This window comes from Lotus japonicus, chromosome 2 (assembly GCF_012489685.1).
Source record: "Lotus japonicus ecotype B-129 chromosome 2, LjGifu_v1.2".
Taxonomy (NCBI): Eukaryota; Viridiplantae; Streptophyta; class Magnoliopsida; order Fabales; family Fabaceae; genus Lotus; species Lotus japonicus.
In genome coordinates, this window is record NC_080042.1 from 69,770,662 (window position 1) to 69,789,432 (window position 18,771).

General features: G+C 42.7%; 1 protein-coding gene across 1 annotated transcript; it reads right to left on the reverse strand.

The window, feature by feature from the left end:
• On the reverse strand, positions 1 to 5,395 carry LOC130739145 (pyruvate kinase, cytosolic isozyme). The gene is made up of 3 exons (XM_057591384.1): positions 5,006 to 5,395; positions 3,258 to 3,719; positions 1 to 1,052 (listed from the first exon to the last, which is right to left on the reverse strand). Exons 1-3 carry the CDS (start codon positions 5,261 to 5,263, stop codon positions 240 to 242), a joined length of 1,533 nt encoding a protein of 510 aa, XP_057447367.1. The 5' UTR covers positions 5,264 to 5,395; the 3' UTR covers positions 1 to 239.
• Between the last annotated feature and the right edge of the window lie 13,376 nt (positions 5,396 to 18,771).

Sequence of the window (18,771 nt, forward strand, 5' to 3'; positions counted from 1 at the left end):
TTAGAAAGCAAGAACTGCGGATTATTTTCATAACAAACTAATTTTGAAGTACACCGCAATATTAAGTAACAGAGTCAGAGAATACCAAAACTCGCTCAATCTAAAGCTAATAGCTAAACCTTCCATTTTATAATGGACAAAAAAACAGCATAAAGTTTAATTAATTAAAAGCCAAAATATAACTCTGCATCAGTTGGTGTTATGGCATCAGGAGAACAACACAGTCTGCGTATAATGCATCATTTAACTATGCAGATCTTGATAACAGAGGCAGCTCCAATACGATGTAGTGCAACAACTGCATCACCAGGTACGCAAAGCCCCTTTTTTGTTGCTGACTTAAGAGCAGCTTCCAGAATCACTTCTGTAGATTCTGCATCAGTAGCTTTAGCAGATCCCTCAGCCAATACAGGAATCAAGCCCCTGTAAATTAAGCTGTGCCTTGCTGGTGTCTCATCACTGCAGGTCCAATCAAATGAGTCTGTCGTCAAAACCGGAACCACCACAGACAAGATTGGAACTGCTGGCCTGTACTTAGCAACTAACTTGGCAGTAGACCCGCCGCGTGTCAGCACAACGATGAGTTTTGCTCTGGCCTTGTTAGCTGTGCGGACAGCTGAAGATGCAAGACTTTCCAATGGACTCATTGGCAAAGGAGTGGACCTTATCATCTCTTTGAAGATAGCACCATAGTCCAGGGATGATTCTGCTTCAATGCAGATGCGAGCCATGATTTTCACAGCAATTTCAGGGTAAGCCCCGGCTGCGCTTTCACCGCTAAGCATGACACAATCCGTTCCATCAAGAACTGCATTAGCTACATCGGTTGCTTCAGCTCGGGTTGGCCGCGGGGACTTGATCATTGATTCAAGCATTTGGGTAGCAGTGACAACAGGCTTGCCAACAAGGTTGCACTTGTATATCATCATCTTCTGTGCCAGAAAAATCTTTTCAACTGGGATCTCCATTCCGAGATCACCACGGGCAACCATGAATGCATCAGTCTCACGCAAGATCTCATCAAAATTCAAGACTCCCTCCTGATTCTCAACCTAGAAATTGCACAAAATCATTAAGAAAATAAATCAGGACTTCTGAATTGAAGATAAAGAGCTGGAAGATGAAAATCCTTAGCATATGGAATAAATGCACACAGACACGTTCTCCTTCATATAATACAAAGAAGTATCCAACTTGAAGATGAATAAAAGATATCAAACTAGACAAGGACATGCAATTCTTTTCATTTATCTCTATGGCATGGCTTTGGAAATAGGCTTCACTTCCACAATGTACAACAAATAATGTTCTATCGCCAGTGGGCAACTCGTGCATGGTGAAGAGGGGGAAAAAACCAGCACTTCCCAAAGCAATAGAGAAACCCCAAACAAATCAAAATAGATCAGTTGTAACAAATAAAAGGTCTTGTTTATACTTTATATGATGGAAGAATACATGCAGTTTATATTATGGAAGTTGTTACGATATATTAGGGGTGCCTATATAAATAGGCTTAGGCCTTGTAGAATAGTTATGTTGTTGATAGTTGTGATAATGAAACACTTCTCTATCCCCCTATTCTCTCTGATATTCTTCCTCTTTCTCCCTCTCTGATTCTTGGTCGTAACATTGGTATCAGAGCACCGATCCGGTGCACCTGAGACCAGAAAATCAAAAAAAAAAATGGATGCAGATTGGTGGAAAGCCCTAGACAGGCTTGATGAATCCCTGAAGCGTTCCCATGAAGCAGCTCGCCGACGTGAAGAAGTTCGCCAGCGAGAAGAAGCGGCAGCGGCGTATGAGCGGCACGTGGCCGAATACGAGCAGTACATGGTGGCATACGAGCGGTACGAAGCCAAACCGGCAGCGGCGGCAGAAGCCGAGGCCACGGCGGAGGCAGAGCGAGAAGCTGCAGCAACGGAAGAACGTGAAGCAGAGGCGCTCTCAGAGGCGGAGCGTGCGATGACGGTGAAGGAGGAGGACGAGCCAGCGATGGTTATCGACGACGTTCTTCCCGAAATCGTTCCAGTGAAGGTCATTGACGACATTCTTTCTCCAATTGACACCGTCCTTCCAAAAATCAACGTTGTTCTTCCAAAAATCAACACCGTTCTTCCTCAATTCGATGCCGTTTTACCCCAATTTTGTAATTTAGGGCTCGAAATCGTTTTCCCCCAAATCAGCGATTTAAGGTTTGCGATTTCGCCCAAAATTGGGAACTCTGTGCTCAGCGGCGATGTTCTAGGTGATTATGGTGGTGATTCAGCGATTGACGGAGCAGGAACGCCTCCATGGAAGCCTCCAGATTCGTTCTTTTGCAGCGGTGAACTGTGCTTCTTGGTCGCAGATTCTTGGCGACCGGTCCTCTGTGTTTTGATCGATTTTTTCCAAATTGATGATCTAGGGGTCACCGAATGGTTCCAATTGAGTAATTCAAGGCTCCTCGACGACGATTCGCCTAAGTACGGCGACGACGTTGGGCTCGGCGGTGTTGTTTTGTCTCAGGTTGAGGAGTTTGCGTCTGGTGGAGGAAGAAGACCTCCACGGCAGCCACCAGATTTCTTGCTTTGCGGTGAGGACCTTTGCTTCTTGACCGGCGAATCTTGCAAGATGGTGATGGCGAGGAGGCCACCGGCGAAGCCACCAGATGTGGCGGTGGGTCTGATTCCGTGGTGGGGGCAACTTGATATTGCGGCATGGTGCAAGCCGTGCAAGCGTTGGAAGAGGACTTCGCATAGGGACATGGAACAAGTGAGAGGGAAAACGTTGGACAACCTTTTTCCCATTGGAATGGGCCAAGCCCAAACTGCTCAAAGGAGTTGGGCCTTGCTGCTGCTGGTGGCTCTTGCAGGAAACACAAAAACAAAGGCCTAGAGATGCATGTCTTTATGGGTTTAGATTTAGAAGGCTATTAGGCTACAAGGGAAATTGTTGCTACTTTTGCTTTCTCTTCCTTATTTTGGAGCCCGTGTCAATTTTTTTTTTTAGTCTTGTATCATTTAGTTTAGTTGTTCATTTTGTTGATTGGATTTTTCGAGTTTCCTTGAGGACAAGGAAAATTTTAAGGGGAGGGATATGTTACGATATATTAGGGGTGCCTATATAAATAGGCTTAGGCCTTGTAGAATAGTTATGTTGTTGATAGTTGTGATAATGAAACACTTCTCTATCCCCCTATTCTCTCTGATATTCTTCCTCTTTCTCCCTCTCTGATTCTTGGTCGTAACAGAAGTTGAATGAGAAGGCAACAAAAATACCTTTGACATCAACATGATATGCTTTGCATGTGGCCCCAGGACCCTCCGGACATTTACAAGATCTGAGCCCTTACGAACAAATGAAAGAGCAATCATATCAATCTGGTTAGGGACACCCCATTGAAGAATATCCTCCTTATCCTTTTCAGTAAGAGTGGGAAGATCCACAACAACACCAGGAAGATTAACATTTTTCCTCTCACCCAGCATTGCAGTGTTTTCACAACGACAAGTAACAGTACCACCAGCTGGATCACAAGACAACACAGAGAGGGAGATTGTTCCATCAGAGCACAGTATAACATTTCCAGGCTTCACGTCAACAGGCAGTTTCTTGTAACTCATTGATATCATCTCCGGATCCCCCTTAATAGTATAATCTGTAGTTATGGTGATTTCTTGTCCTTCTTTGAGCTGAATAGGTTTTCCATCTTTCAGAAAGCCCGTCCGAATCTCAGGTCCCTGCACAAATACAGTAGAAAGCAGATATACATAAAGACATTAACATACTATTGATTAAGAAAGAAAGTATCACTATAGGAGAAGCAAAATAATCCAACAATGGTGACAATATATCCTCCTCAACAACAGGATAAAATGAAAAGCGGAAAAATTGAAGGTGTCCTCTACTGCTGAACACCTGTTTATGAAGGTGTCCTCTACTGCTGAACACCTGTTTATGAAGGCTCTCTATTCCCCAAAAACTCCATAATCAAACCATGAAACTTCCATAATCCTGGGTTAAACGTAAAAGTATACACTGGTCATGAGAGGCCTGATAATTTAACAGCATCCAGATGCAATAGATTGGTTCGAAAATCCTTTCAAGTAAGCCAAAAAAGCACTTTGAACTTGTGCCTACAAGATAAGTAGCCATGTCCCAATATAGACGAACAACGAATGAAAAATATGAAAAAAGATAAGTAATGTGAATTGATAACATACAGATCCATGGTTACCAGTCATTTACCACAATTCGATCACCAAAATCACTGTCCTCACATTTGTAAAATATAAAGTCACTTACTCTTCGCCATCAAGTGAATGAATGAATGTTCTTAGATGTGATTCCAAATTCATGATAACGTATTGGAGGCATCACAGAAAGGGTTTTATTTCTTAATTACACAATTGAAGAAAACATTCATCTCCTTAAAAAGGTAAAAGAGTGAATCAGGCCACCAAAGCAAGCAATCAAAATTCAAACAGGCCAGACAGTTCATTGATCTCATTTTCAATTGAACACAACCTCAGTTCCTTCTCCTATGCCCAGTCAAACATTTTAAACTAAACTCATTCTGATTTTAAGAAAAAATTGCACACCAAATAGCACCCAACATGGATCCCTTTTACCATGTCAGGAAAAATTGTTGAGTTCAAAAGTGGGTTTAGAATAAGGAAACTTGATTTTGGAAAAAATAACATGCTTGGTTGTTATAAATCCAACTGGATTTTGAGCTCAAAATATAGTAGGAGGTTTTACTAACTACTAAAAACAAACAACCTTCAAAATCATCCATATATAAATCACTTTCCCTTCAAACTCAACTTCAACCTAAATCAATTCAGTCATCATTCAAAGTCAATATAGCAAAATTAACACTCATCCAACAACAACAACAACAACAAAAAACAAATAATTTTTGTATGAAAAGCATAATCAATAAAAAATGAATTAAAATTAAAAAAATAAATAAAATAAACAGTGCGGTGCGGTGCGAAGCAAGAGGGTGATCCTGATTCCTGACCTTGGTATCAAGCATAACAGCACAGAGTATTCCAGTGTTATGCATAGCGGTTCTGAGATTGTTGAGAGTCTCCTGATGATACTCATGAGTACCATGAGAGAAATTGAAGCGAGCAACGTTCATCCCAGCCCTGAGAAGCTTCTCAGTCATTTCAACAGATCGCGATGCCGGACCCAAAGTGCACACGATCTTCGTCTTCGGAACGCGGCCATCGTTTGGAATCTGCTTCAAGATCCCTTCGATATCAATGTTCGCCATCACCAACACTAGTAGAGAACAGTAGTAGAGAGAGCACGAGGTTTTAGTGGTTTTTTGGAAGCCCCAACTACCTCTTTCTTTCTTGCGAGGGTTACTCTGCTATTTTTCTGCTATTTATTACAGTTTTTTTTCTTCTTGCGAAAGACACGATTCACATGTGTACGGACATAGGATCGAATATTACGTTTCCCGTGGGATAATCCTTTCTTAGTTTCTTTGACAAGAATTATCTAGGTTTAAGTATGTTTTTGTCCTTAAAAATATGGTAAATGTTTGTTTGGTCCCTACAAGAAAATAATCATGGTTATTTGTTTTATTTATTGCTGTTAAATTTTGGTTAGACTCACGAAATGATACTCACACTTCTTAATTGATATTCTTTATATAATTTAATACTCTTGGATCCACCCATTTACATAATTTTATGTCACCTTTATTAGGTACATGTGTGAGCCGAAGGACAGTTCAAGTTGTAAAAACTTGTGGACATATATGTTGGGGGAAGGAAAGGTCCAGGAATCAATCCTCAAGGACTATAGTTTACTCTATCCATACTCATTTATAGTTTTTTTTTTTGATGAAAAATAGTTACTAATAATAAATTTGTGAATTTTTTTATTAATTTTGCAATATTACTCATGAATTTCTCTCTTCAGATTAAAATCTTTTTAAATTACACTATCTTATCTCTGTCATAATATGAGAGTAATTTTATAAAAAATATTAAATGTTTCGTTTGTATTATAAAGTGACTTATATATAGGAAAAAAAAATACTCTTAAAAAATGACTTATATATGAGAACGGAGTGAGTATCTCTTCGATGTGGAAAAAAACTTAATAGTAACAACGATTAGGGTAGATAATAATATATATTTTTTCAGGGGTTAAAAACTAAAAAAAAAAATTCACATACTCAAACTGATATTTGTAATATTCCTAGGGAAAAAAACGTATTTAAATGTATATATATATATATATATATGAGAATAATGTAATAAATATTAGGTTGCTTTATTTTTTAGGTAAGAAAAGATACTAGTAATATTTATTACCGCCATGTGTCAGTTCGCTTTCAACCGGAAGCGGCGAAGGAGGCCAACGCCGTGGGTTACGGACCCACCGATTTGGACTTAAATTTAACGGCCACGTCTCCTTCTGCGTACGCCCCACAGATTTGCGGTTTTGTCTCTAGAATCTCAAGAATGGTATTGTACTACTGTTCCAGTTCTTCAAGAATCAACTGCTTCCATTGACCAGAAAAGGAAAAAGTTTCAACTTGGTGAATGACAGTTGTTTTATGACATTCTTTTTTACCTTTTCCTTGCATTGGTAGATACAGGCACGGAAAGTAAACCACTAATGACCGGTGCATTCGATACTTAATTAGCTGCCAGCTTTGTACGTACGTCGGTATGTGATTTTTTTTTTATACACATCAGATACTCGATCACTGTTTGGATGTCGTCAGATTTGAGATCAGTCATAATTAAGTCTCATCATCCCTTCTCCCCCATAATGTATTGAGTGAGGATCGAACCCAAAAGTTATTCGCACACACTCAACCTATATTGCCAATACGTATATGAATTTGCATACACAGATCGGCCATGGACGTATGTTAACTTCACTCTCATCTCTAATGAAAGGTTTAGCCCAGATCTTTGCCAACTTCTTCACTCATCAAAACTTTTAGGATGTTTTGCAAAGTTTAGACGATTTCAGCCTGCTTGTGATCTTGTTGACGGCTTGGGCTATTTAAAAAGCTAGATGCATGGCCTTGTTTGTTGGTTTGGACAAGCAACCATTCCAAGTGGTGCGTGAAGCGCGATCCCTTTGGTTGCTTGTTGCTCATGCTCTCCATCGCTCGACTCGATCCTCCTTTGGCAGAGCGTTGGGTGAGGTGGATTTATCCTAAGTCAGGCTTTGTTTCGCTCAATACGGGTTAGCGTTTTATTGGGAATTCAGGTTCCTCTGATTTCGGGGGTGTTGTGCAGTCAACAGAGAGGATTTGAATTTTAGGCTTTGCGGGTTACGCGGGTGTGTGTGACAACCTCCGTGCAGAGCTTTTGGCTATTCTCAGAGGTTTGGAGTTGTGTTGGGAGCATGGTTTTAGATGTGTGGAGTTATTCAAGGACTCTATGCTTAATCAGAGGCTTCTTAATTTAGATCATTTAGGTTTTCACTAGTATATTTGCATTATTAGTAACATCAAGCACCTCAATTGCCGGAATTGAGTTGTTCACTGTCATCATCTTTCTCTGCGAAGGAAATGCTTTTGCGGATTATTTGGCCAAGCTTGGAACTTCTACTGCGAGTGCTATTTTATTTTGGGATACACCTTTGGCTGGTGTTTTGTCCTTGTTGCAAGCGGATGCTCTTGGAGTTGCCTTCCTGAGGCGTAAGTTTCTTTTACTGTTTTTTTGACTTTTTTCCTTTTCTCTGCTCTTTATATCAAAAAATAAAATAGTGACCGCATGTGATTAATAGTGAGGGAGGAGATAGAGGTCGAGATTGTAGCGAGATATTGGGGAGGAACACAAATGGTTTTATTATGTAATTAATGTCTTGGTCTATCTTAAAGGCATGGATGAAAATATATTAGATTGTTGATAAGTCCTAACCTACATCAAGCTTGGATCAAATCAGACCGAATTAAAATGTCATACTTATGTCATTTAAAAAGCTTTGTAAGCCAAACAAGTCGACCTATTTACACAGGCAAAATTAATATTATTATTTTTTTATATTGAGTTTTTATTATAATGTCTTTGTGTTTGTCTTACTTACATGTTTAGATATGTTAGACTACAACAAATTTTAACCATATAAATCTCTTTAGAAATACATTGATGACCTACTTAACTTTGACTTAGATGAAATAATGATTTTAATATATTTTAACTCGTTAGGCTGTAAGTTTGTTGACGTGTGTACAAATATATTTATCGGTCCACTCGATATGTCGTATTATAAAACAATACTTTAAACAAACCACCAGGTCAGGTCATACTTTCGAAAAGATCAGACTCGGACTAACAAGCTACACTCATAACTTGAATTTTTGAAGTAAGTCAGACTTATTTAATCAAAGTCTAGTCTAGTCTAGCCTATTTTCACCCTTAATTAAAGGCAAAACATGAAATGGAAAAGATACGCTCATTGAGTTAGCAGGGAAGAGGAAAGAATAGAAGAGGGGAGAAGAAACCTACTTTCGTGGCTCATTAGTGGCTGGAACTCGAATAAGAACTGGCAAATCGTGACAAAGGTTAGAACTTGAACGTGATTGGAACATGTTGGAGGGCTTGAGTGACCCGAAAAATGAACTTGAACCGGCGATGTGGTGAACGAGCGCGAAGAAACCAGAACCAGTGACGTGAATGACAAAATGGAGGGCTTAAGGCGATGACGACTAGGCTCTGGGAGTGAGAGAGTTAGCTGCGACAAGGGTTAAAGCATAGAGTGAGATAATTGTATGAGAAAGTAGAATCTGGAAGAGAAAAAAGTTTAGGGTTTAAAACTTTCAATAACTTTTAGGCTTAATTGCACTTTTGCTCCCTCATCTTTCACCGTTGTGCGAAGTCTCTCCCCTATGTTTGAAAGGAGCAGATTCCCTCCCTCATGTATTAAAATGTGAAGATTCGCCCTTTCCGTTAGTTAGCCGTTGTTCTGTACTAGGGAGATCTGACGTAAGAAACTGACAGAAAGCAAAACCCTAGCAGAGTACTAAAAATATCATAAAAGGAATATTCTCATTAAATGTTCAAAAGGTACTTTTTACAAGGTGTTGACCTCTCATTTTATAGAGGGAACGATCACGATGTGGACTTTCATTGTACTTGGGCCTGACAACCGGGGCCCAAGTCTCTATACATATAAGACAAATCTAAAGGAATCTTCCAGCTGGCGTGTGGACCCGGCTAAAGGAAGGGCGGCATACAATGTTGTTCCGTGAATCCCGCCAAGGCTGCTTTCGTTCATGTGTTTGCTCGATTCGGGCGGGCATAAGCATCCTTTATGTCCCGCCCAGTCCACATGCCCCCAAGACAAGAGACTCAGGTTCCTTGAGTCGAGATGTCTTTAACGCGCCCATTGATGAGCATATCGCCATTCTTTGTGGTTGTGGGCCGGTTGCCGCATTCTTGCTTATGCCTTCATCGCCATTTTTTTGTTCGCCCCTATGGCGCCATTTTCACGTTCCTTGTTACGTTGATACATCGCCATCATCATAACCGTCAGTCACGTCTTTTCAACTGACGCACGTATCCTTGTTTTCCGGGATTTCGTCATCATTTGTCATGAATGCAGTTTCTAATTGTGCGTCTCGAGGAGTTATGTCTTTTCGCTTCATACCTTTTCAAATTTCAAATCCCACGACTCTTCACAATCTTTCCCACTCATTCTCTCTCTTCCTTCTTCTTCTATAAAAACCCTTTTTACTTTTCACTTTTCACTTTTCTGAAAACCCTTTCCCTCAAACTTTCTCTGCAATTCTCACTTTCTCCTCTTTGAACTCCGGCGAACCTCCGTCACCCCGGCCGTCGTCATTGCGCGGTGCTCCCCCATAGCCGACATCCTCTTTACTCAATCCTCCACTTCTTCCTCCGGTGAGTCCTTTCTCTTTCTTCTTTCTTGACATTGTTCGTCTTCTTCTTTTTTCTTTCTGAATCTGTTCATCTTCTTTTTATTTTTATGAAATTACCCAGTATGTCGATGCAAAATTTCAGCATTTCTTCCTTAGAACTCTCTTCACCCTCTACGGAGGGGGAAGTTTCTGCCCCCACTGTTATTGAAATTCATTCCTCGCCTTCTACCCACGAGGATTCCGGTCCCGCCGGCTCTGTAGACTATATTCTCTCCTCCAATGGAGATTTGTCTTCACCCGAATGGCGTTCAAACGCACATTTGGTTGAAAATAAATGTCTATTGCGTTCCATCTGGGGCAGTATTGGGAGCATCAACTCGCTTCGAATATCTTCCCAAGGGTTTACAAAGATAAACCCTGCCACCTCTAATAACGTAGATCACCTGTTGAATGTTCTTCCATGTGGCGAGGGTGATTGTGTTCTTTTACGCAAGGAATCTTCTGATGAATCGCCCGATTTCTTTTTTGTTTATGGTTATTTTTTCTTGGATTTGAATATCAAACTTCCATTCTCGCCCTTTATATGTCACGTTCTTTCTTTTCTGAATGTGGCGCCTTGTCAACTCCAACCCAACGCCTGGGGTTTTATCCGCTGCTTTGAAATTCTGTGTGAACATTTGAGTTTCACTCCGACCTATCCTTTGTTCTTCCTTTTCTATAAGTCAGTCACCACTAAACCTACTTCTGTGAAATGGGTTCCCCTTTTAGCCCGTAAGAACATGAGTCGGTTCACCGCCCTTAAAAGCCATTACAAAGTGTGGCAGAAAAAATATTTCAAAGTTATGGAGTCGCCCGAAATAAATAACTTGTTCCGAGATTCCGACAATAACCCTCTCTTCCCTTTTTACTGGACAAAAAACCCTCGCCGAAAAATATCCATTTCATACGACGCCTTGGATGAATCTGAGCAAGGCATCGCCGATTACCTTCGCACACTACCAGTAATCTCTGGTCATGACTTGATTGAGGCGTCGAAAATCCGGCACTTTAAATCAATTTTTTAGTAAGTTTATAATCTTTGCACATAACTTGTTTTTCTTTTTGTTCATGTATCCCGTCTAATTGGTGCTTTCCATGCAGCTACGATGGGAAAAAGCAAGGTTGACGCGAACTCGATCAAGATGAAGGAATACCTCGCCCAGTCTGCTGCGGCGGCGAAGAAGAGGGTCGCCGATACTGAGCAAAAGAAGAAGAATGACGGTGCTTCGGGTTCTGACAACGTCAGGGACCCAAAGCGCCAAAAGACTTCAGGCGCTGCTGGCGGCAAACCTCTTCATCAGTCCACCCTCGATCCAGCCGGTTTAACTTCCAAAAGTCATCCGGCGGAGAAAAAGAAGGGAAATGACAACATCCCGCCGCCCCGCCAAGACTCAAGCATTATCAACCGCCCGCAAACTCCGTACAACCAAGCTGGCCCTAGCTTAGCCATTGGTGGCGAGGCTTCGCCCCCTCTGCTGAGTTTATCTGACCCTCACTTCAACGGGTTAGACTTCATGACCCGTACTTTTGACAACCGGATCCATAAGGATGTTTCCGGTCAGGGCCCCCCCAACATTGCTTCTGTGGCGATCCATCACGCCCTTTCTGCCGCCAGCACTGTGGCGGGGATGGCTCAGTGTGTGAAGGAGTTGATTTCAGCCAAGAACCGTCTTGAGAAGAAGGCAGCCGATTACAAGACTGCATATGAGCGAGCTAAGGCTGATGCTGAGACTGCCAACAAAAAGCTGAAATCTGCTGAGGAGAAGTGTGCTAAGTTGACTGATGACTTGGCAGCTTCGGATCTGCTTCTTCAAAAGACCAAGTCTCTAAAAGAAGCCATCAATGACAAACATACTGCTGTACAGGCCAAGTGTCAAAAGCTGGAAAAGAAGTATGATCGTCTGAATGCTTCAATTTTAGGGCGCGCCTCCCTCCAATTTGCTCAAGGCTTTTTGGCGGCCAAAGAGCAGATAAGTGTGGTTGAGCCAAGCTTTGATCTTTCCCGCATTGGCTATTTGAAGGACATTAAGGATGGCCAAGTGGTTGGCGAGGATGACGTTAGCCTTGATCTCCTTCCTCAATTTGATGATGAAAGTGAGCCTGAAGAAGAAGAAGAAGATGGCGAAGATGGAGATGGCCAGAACAGGGGCGAGGATCAAGGAAAGGAAGACCCTCAAGCTATCGCAGGCCAGGGAAACAGCGCCACCAACGTGAATCTGCCTTGAATTTGTTCTGTTTTTTATTTTATGAAGTCAACATTTTGCTCTGGGCATTGCCCTTTTGTTTATTGTTATTTCAAGTTGTGTATGGGCTTCGCCTCTTTCTTACCTTTAATGAAATCTGTTTTAAGTTTATTTGTTGTTACCTTGAGGTTGTTACCACACTTTGTTGTTATTTAGGTTTACATACCTTAGCCGATTTGTCGACGAGGCTTGGTTTCTAGTGGCCACTAGAATTGCCAAGGCTTATAATATTTGGTGGCGATACTTTCTTATTCCGAAAGGTTTATTCGCGGTAGTATATACCTTGATATGATTTACCTTGCATAAACTCGTAATATAAGTTAAAAAATAGCAACTCTGTTGAAACGATCTTTTCATTACTTTTTCATACATGGGAACAATTGTCCCTTCATTCTTTACACATGCCGCCTCATTAAAAACCTCTCCAAAGAAAGGAAAAAAGAGTGCGGCTTCATTCACCTTTGTTGTTTCTTTTAACTAAAATACTGCTTCAGATGAGAGGCGTTCCATGTTCGTGGAACCCTTTGACCGTTAAGTTGTTCCAACTTATAGGCTCCTCCTCCAACGTCGCCTATAATCCTGTAAGGCCCGCCCCAATTGGGCGAAAGTTTGTTGTGCTTGTCAGGTATTGTATTTTTTCGGAGCACTAAGTCTCCTACCCTCATCTTTCTTGGCACTACTTTCGTTGAGAATTTTCTTGCGACCTTTACTTTCCCCGCCTCGTTGCTTATGTGTGCTTCACGTTGTTCCTCAGGCAGCATGATTAGATTTGCTATTAAGTTTTCCCCATTGTTATTCTCATTAAACCGAGCTAATCGCCAACTTTGGTTTTCAACTTCAACAGGAAGCATGGCATCAGTTCCATAAGTTAAACGATATGGGGTTTCCCTTGTGCTTGATTGCTCAGTGGTGTTATATGCCCATAGGACGCCTGGTAATTCTTCCGCCCAAAGTCCTTTCGCTTCATCCAACTTCTTCTTTAAGCCTTTTAAAATGACCTTGTTTGCTGATTCGGCCTGTCCATTGGTTTGCGGGTGTTCTACCGAGGCAAATCACATTTCAATTCCCATTTCTGTGCAAAATTCCCGGGTAATATTACTTGTAAATTGGGTTCCATTGTCCATCACCAATGCCATAGGGACCCCCGAATCTGCACACAATCCTTCGCCACAAAAAATTCCTGACCTTGGCGGCTGTGATAGTCGCCACTGCTTCAGCCTCTATCCATTTGGTGAAGTAATCAACTGCCACGATGATATATTTCATTTGTGCCTTCGCTACAGGGAATGGTCCTAAAATATCAGTCCCCCACATGGCGAACGGCCAAGGCGCCATCATGGTTGTTAATTCTTCCGGTGGAGCCTTGTGTAAGTCAGAAAAGACTTGACATTTTTCACATTTCTTAACATACTCCAAACAATCCTTTTTCATTGTCGGCCAATAAAATCCTGCTCTCAAAACTTTTACTGCCAAGGATCGCCCGCCGATATGGCTGGAACACACACCTTCATGGACTTCCGCCATTATTCCATGGGCGTCCTTGGTATCAACACATTTGAGCATAGGAGACATGATTCCCCGCCGATACAACTCCCCATCCACTAGCGTGTAAAAACTGGTCTCCCTGCGTTTTGCTCTTAAGTTCACATCGTCGTCGTTTGAAGGATTTTCTAAGAAAATCTTGATTGGCTCCATCCACGAAGGCTCGCCTTCGATAATTGACTTTACTGCTTTTAACTTCACTTCCACCAAGTCAATACTGGGGCGAGGGAGAGTTTCCTGAATAACTGTTTGGTAATTGCCCAATCGCCCCGTGCTAGCCAACTTTGCTAGCACATCAGCCCTTTCGTTTTGACTTCTGGGAACGTGCTCTATTCTGATCTTCCCTATCTCCATCATTAGTCTCCGCACCACCTCCAAGTATTTTGAAAGTTGCGGGTCCTTGACTTGATACTCACCATTTACTTGTTTAACAACCAGCTGTGAGTCGCCTTTGATGAACAATTTTTGAACTCCTAACTCAATGGCTAGCCTTAGTCCGGCGATCAGAGCCTCATACTCTGATTGGTTGTTGCTTGCCTTGAATTCGAATTTCAAATATTGCTCAATGACCATCTTATCTGGGCTTTCAATAGTGATTCCAGCTCCACTTCCGGTGTTGTTTGAGGATCCATCAACAGACAGGATCCACTCGCCCTGATTTTTCTCGCCCTCCGTGGGTGTTAATTCCGCCACGAAGTCGATCAAGCTTTGGATTGTAACTTGCCCTCTTGGTTCGTATTGTATATCGTACTCAGACAACTCGACTGACCAGCTGACTAACCGCCCAGACAAGTCAGGCTTTTGGAGTACTTATCTTAAAGGAACATCAGTTTTAACTTTAATTGAGAAACTCTGAAAATATGGCCTAAGGCGCCTTGCTGTCTTCAAAATTGCCAAGGCCGCCTTCTCAATTTTCTAATACCGCAATTCAGCGCCTTGCAGGGTGTGACTCACAAAATATATAATCTTCTGTCGCTTTCCTTCCTCCTGAAGCAACACCGTGCTGACCGCCCTATCCGTGACAGCCAGGTAGAGCATCAGAGGAACGCCTGGCGTAGGTTTGGATAGTACTGGCAACGTTGCTAATGTTTCTTTCAACTTGGAAAAAGCTTGCTCGCATTCCTCCGTCCATTGGAACTTGGAATTCTTTTTTAAGCAATTGAAGAAAGGAGTCGCTCTGTCTCCCGCCATTGGCAGGAAACGTGCTAAAGCCGCCATGCGTCCTGTTAATCGCTGTACTTCCTTGACGCTTGTTGGACTTTTCATTTCTAAGATCGCCTTGCCTTTATCTGGGTTTACTTCAATCCCTCTTGATGTTATCATAAAGCCCAAAAACTTTCCCCCTTGAATCCCAAACGAACATTTCTCAGGATTTAGCTTCATTTGATATTTTCTTAGCTGAGCAAAGGCTTCCTTAAGATCGTCGCCATGATCCTTTGACTTGGACGACTTAACAATCATGTCATCTACATACACTTCCATATTTCTTCCAACTTGTCTTGAAAAGATTTTATCCATGAGGCGTTGGTAGGTGGCTCCAGCATTTTTCAAACCAAAGGGCATTGTTTTGTAACAATAATTCGCCTGGTTAGTCATAAACGCCGTACTTTCCTCGTCTGAAGGATGCATCATGATTTGATTGTAGCCAGAATAGGCATCCATGAGACTTAAAAGTTCGTTGCCAGAAGCCCCATCTACCAACTTATCAACATTGGGAAGAGGATATGAGTCTTTGGGACACACTTTGTTCAGGCTTGTGTAATCCGTGCACATTCTCCACTTTCCATTAGCTTTCTTGACCATCATGACGTTGGCGAGCCAGGTTGGGTACTGCACCTCACGAATAAATTGTGCCTTGATCAACTTCTCAGTTTCTACTTGAACCGCCTTGTTCTTTTCATCGCTCATCCGTCGCCTTGGTTGGATGACTGGTTTTGCTCCTGCCCGTATCGCCAACTTATGAGTGATTACGTTGGGATCAATTCCTGGCACGTCATTGATTGTCCATGCAAAAAGATCTAAATTCTCACCTAACAGGTTGATCAATCTTTCTTCTTGTTCTTTTGTTAATCCGCTACCGATTTTCAGAACTTTATCCTTGATTTGTGCTGATTTTGTTTCCTCCAAAGGTTGTGGGAGGAAATCATCAGCGTCATCTCTTGGATCCAAGCTAAATCCTTCATGTGGAAAAATCTCCGTGATACGGCTGCTTTCCTTGGCGGCCTTCTTCCCATAAAGAGCCACACTGCGAAGGTAACACTCCCTTGCTGCGCTTTGATCCACTCGAAGGACGCCCACCTTCCCATTACAGGCCGGGTACTTAACAGTTAAATGCGCTGTTGAAATTACAGCACATAACTTGTTGAGGGTGTCCCGCCCCAAGAGTACGTTGTAATTGGCCCTACATGCCAATACCAAATACTTCACCTGAAATTTTTTGACAAAATCCCCCTCGCCAAAAGCCGTCGATATTTCAACATATCCTCGCACATTGACTCGGTCTCCTGTAAACCCCACCAGGGTTCCAGTATAAGGTTTCAAGTCCGACTCCTTCAACCCCAGGCGCTCAAAGGCGTCCCCATAAATAATGTCCGCCGAAGATCCCTGATCCAAAAACACTTTTTTTGTCATGTAATTGTTGACCCTGATTGTCACTACAATCAGATCATTTTCATGGGGAATAACGTGTGCAAAATCTTGAAGGGTGAAAATGATGGGAGAATGATTCAACCAGCACTCGCCCTCGTACACCTCATGCACCGAATGAACAGCCGCCACGTACCGCTTTCTAGCCTTGCTTGAAATAACGCCTCCTCCAAATCCTCCTGCAATCGATGAGCATTCCCCAACAGGGTCGCCCAACTCTTCCACTATCTCTTTTCCTTTCCCCCTGTCCCCCTGGGTTACCTTAGTGGCCTCTGATGTTGCTGCTTCTTTAACAAAATTTGCCAGATGGCCAGCCTTGATCAACCGATCAATCTCCCGCCTCAAGTTCCAACAATTATCTGTGGTGTGCCCTAACGTTTTGTGATACTCACACCATCGGTTTGTATCCACGTTGGCTGGTGGTCGCCTAGGAGGCGGCGGGTATTGCACCGTGTTTGTTTGTGCAACTGCCTTTAAGATAGTTCTTAGAGGGGCATTCAATTTAGTAAGTGGAACAGGAGTTGGCGAGGGTGCTTGTTGACCAGCCGGGGCTGCCGCGGTACCTTGGGGATTCCTATGCCACGTATTCTGGAACCCGGGCTTGGTATTTTGATAGGGGCCGGGTCTTGGAATACGAGGAGTTTGAGCTACCCGTGTATCCTTTCCAGTCTTGTTCTTTTCCTGAGAAACTCCGCCAGGCTGGACTTGTTTTCTCCCCTCCTCCCTGTCTTGCTTCTTTTGATCATCTTGCTCAATCAAAATGAATTCTTGAACGCGGGCACGAAGATCCATCATGTCCTTAGCCGGTCGTCTAGTCAAATCTCGATTCAAATCACCCGCCCTGAGGCCATTTTTGAAAGACGCCAGGCAGACATCTGGATTGTCTTCCTCCAATTGAACCGCCATTTTACTGAATCGCGCCATGTAGTTCTTGAGCTTCTCCCCTGGCTGTTGATGTATGCTGATAAGGTCAAACATGGTTGCCTTGGTAGTTTTATTGGCGGAGAATTGAGTTAAGAATTTCGTGGACAAATCAGTAAAATAGTCAATGGAAAAGGGCGCTTGTCGGATGAACCATTGCATCGCCATCCCCTTGAACGTTGACGGTAACAATCTACACTTCACCTCATCTGTTGCTCCTCCGATAACCATTTTTGTGTTAAAGTAACGCAAGTGTTCCATGGGGTCATAGTCGCCTGAAAAGGCGTCCAAAGCCATCGTTTGCAGATGCTTTGGTATACCCACCCTTGTGATGGCGGGAACAAAAGGCTGGAACTCGACAACATCCTCGGCCTCGAGCCGTTGTTCTTGCTTATAGTCTTGTCGTTGGGTTAAATACTCCACCTGGGCTTGCAACTGCTCGTTCTGGCTTTGTACTTTTTGCAAAGTATCCAACATTTGTTGCAAGGCCGCCGGAGTGATTCCCGTCACTACTTCTGGTGCTTTTCTCGGAACGTTGTTTTTGAAGTCGTCCAGATTCACGTATTCAGGCGGCGCTGATCGTCGCCTGACTCCTGGATCTGATCTAGCTATCAGATCGGAAGGTCTCCCCGGAGCAGCATTCACCAACGACATCGGTGACTGCGCCACCGAGTGAACCCCTTCCGAAGAAGCCTCCTGCTCCGGCTCTTGAGGCACTTCATGGTTGTTGTATTGTCCGCCGCTGCGGCCGCCGTGACGACCACCACCCCTCCGGCGATGATCGCGGCGGCCCACACCACACGAACGGGTTTCCATGGATCTTAAAGCTCACCGTCTACGTCAAGTTGTAGATCGAGGTAAGCCCCACAGACGGCGCCAATGTTCTGTACTAGGGAGATCTGACGTAAGAAACTGACAGAAAGCAAAACCCTAGCAGAGTACTAAAAATATCATAAAAGGAATATTCTCATTAAATGTTCCAAAGGTACTTTTTACAAGGTGTTGACCTCTCCTTTTATAGAGGGAACGATCACGATGTGGACTTTCATTGTACTTGGGCCTGACAACCGGGGCCCAAGTCTCTATACATATAAGACAAATCTAAAGGAATCTTCCAGCTGACGTGTGGACCCGGCTAAAGGAAGGGCGGCATACAATGTTGTTCCGTGAATCCCGCCAAGGCTGCTTTCGTTCATGTGTTTGCTCGATTCGGGCGGGCATAAGCATCCTTTATGTCCCGCCCAGTCCAGCCGTCTAAAAGCTAACGGAGGTTGCTATTTTCACCCCTTTTTTACTATCTCCACCACTTACATGATTTCTGGAAAAAAAAATTATTGGATGGAAAAAATTATGTGCAAGAGAGATGAAGGTTTTTTTTTTCTTTTATAAAAATATATTTTTTTTTTCTTCTGTTTTTAACTTATTTCATTTATTTTTTTCTTTATTTTATATTGTTGATTGAGGGGTGTGGTTAGTAAAAGGAGGAGGTGAAAATAGCAATCCCGTTAATAATTGGATGAAAAGTTAACGGTA

What these genes read in the sequence shown, in the direction of transcription:
- LOC130739145 (XM_057591384.1), bottom strand. Translation starts at nt 5,263, where the DNA reads ATGGCGAACATTGATATCGAAGGGATCTTGAAGCAGATTCCAAACGAT. An exon ending in CTGTTATGCTTGATACCAAG is followed by an intron (nt 3,720 to 5,005) that starts GTCAGGAATCAG and finishes GTATTTGTGCAG; the next exon opens with GGACCTGAGATTCGGACGGG. An exon ending in ATATCATGTTGATGTCAAAG is followed by an intron (nt 1,053 to 3,257) that starts GTATTTTTGTTG and finishes TGCAATTTCTAG; the next exon opens with GTTGAGAATCAGGAGGGAGT.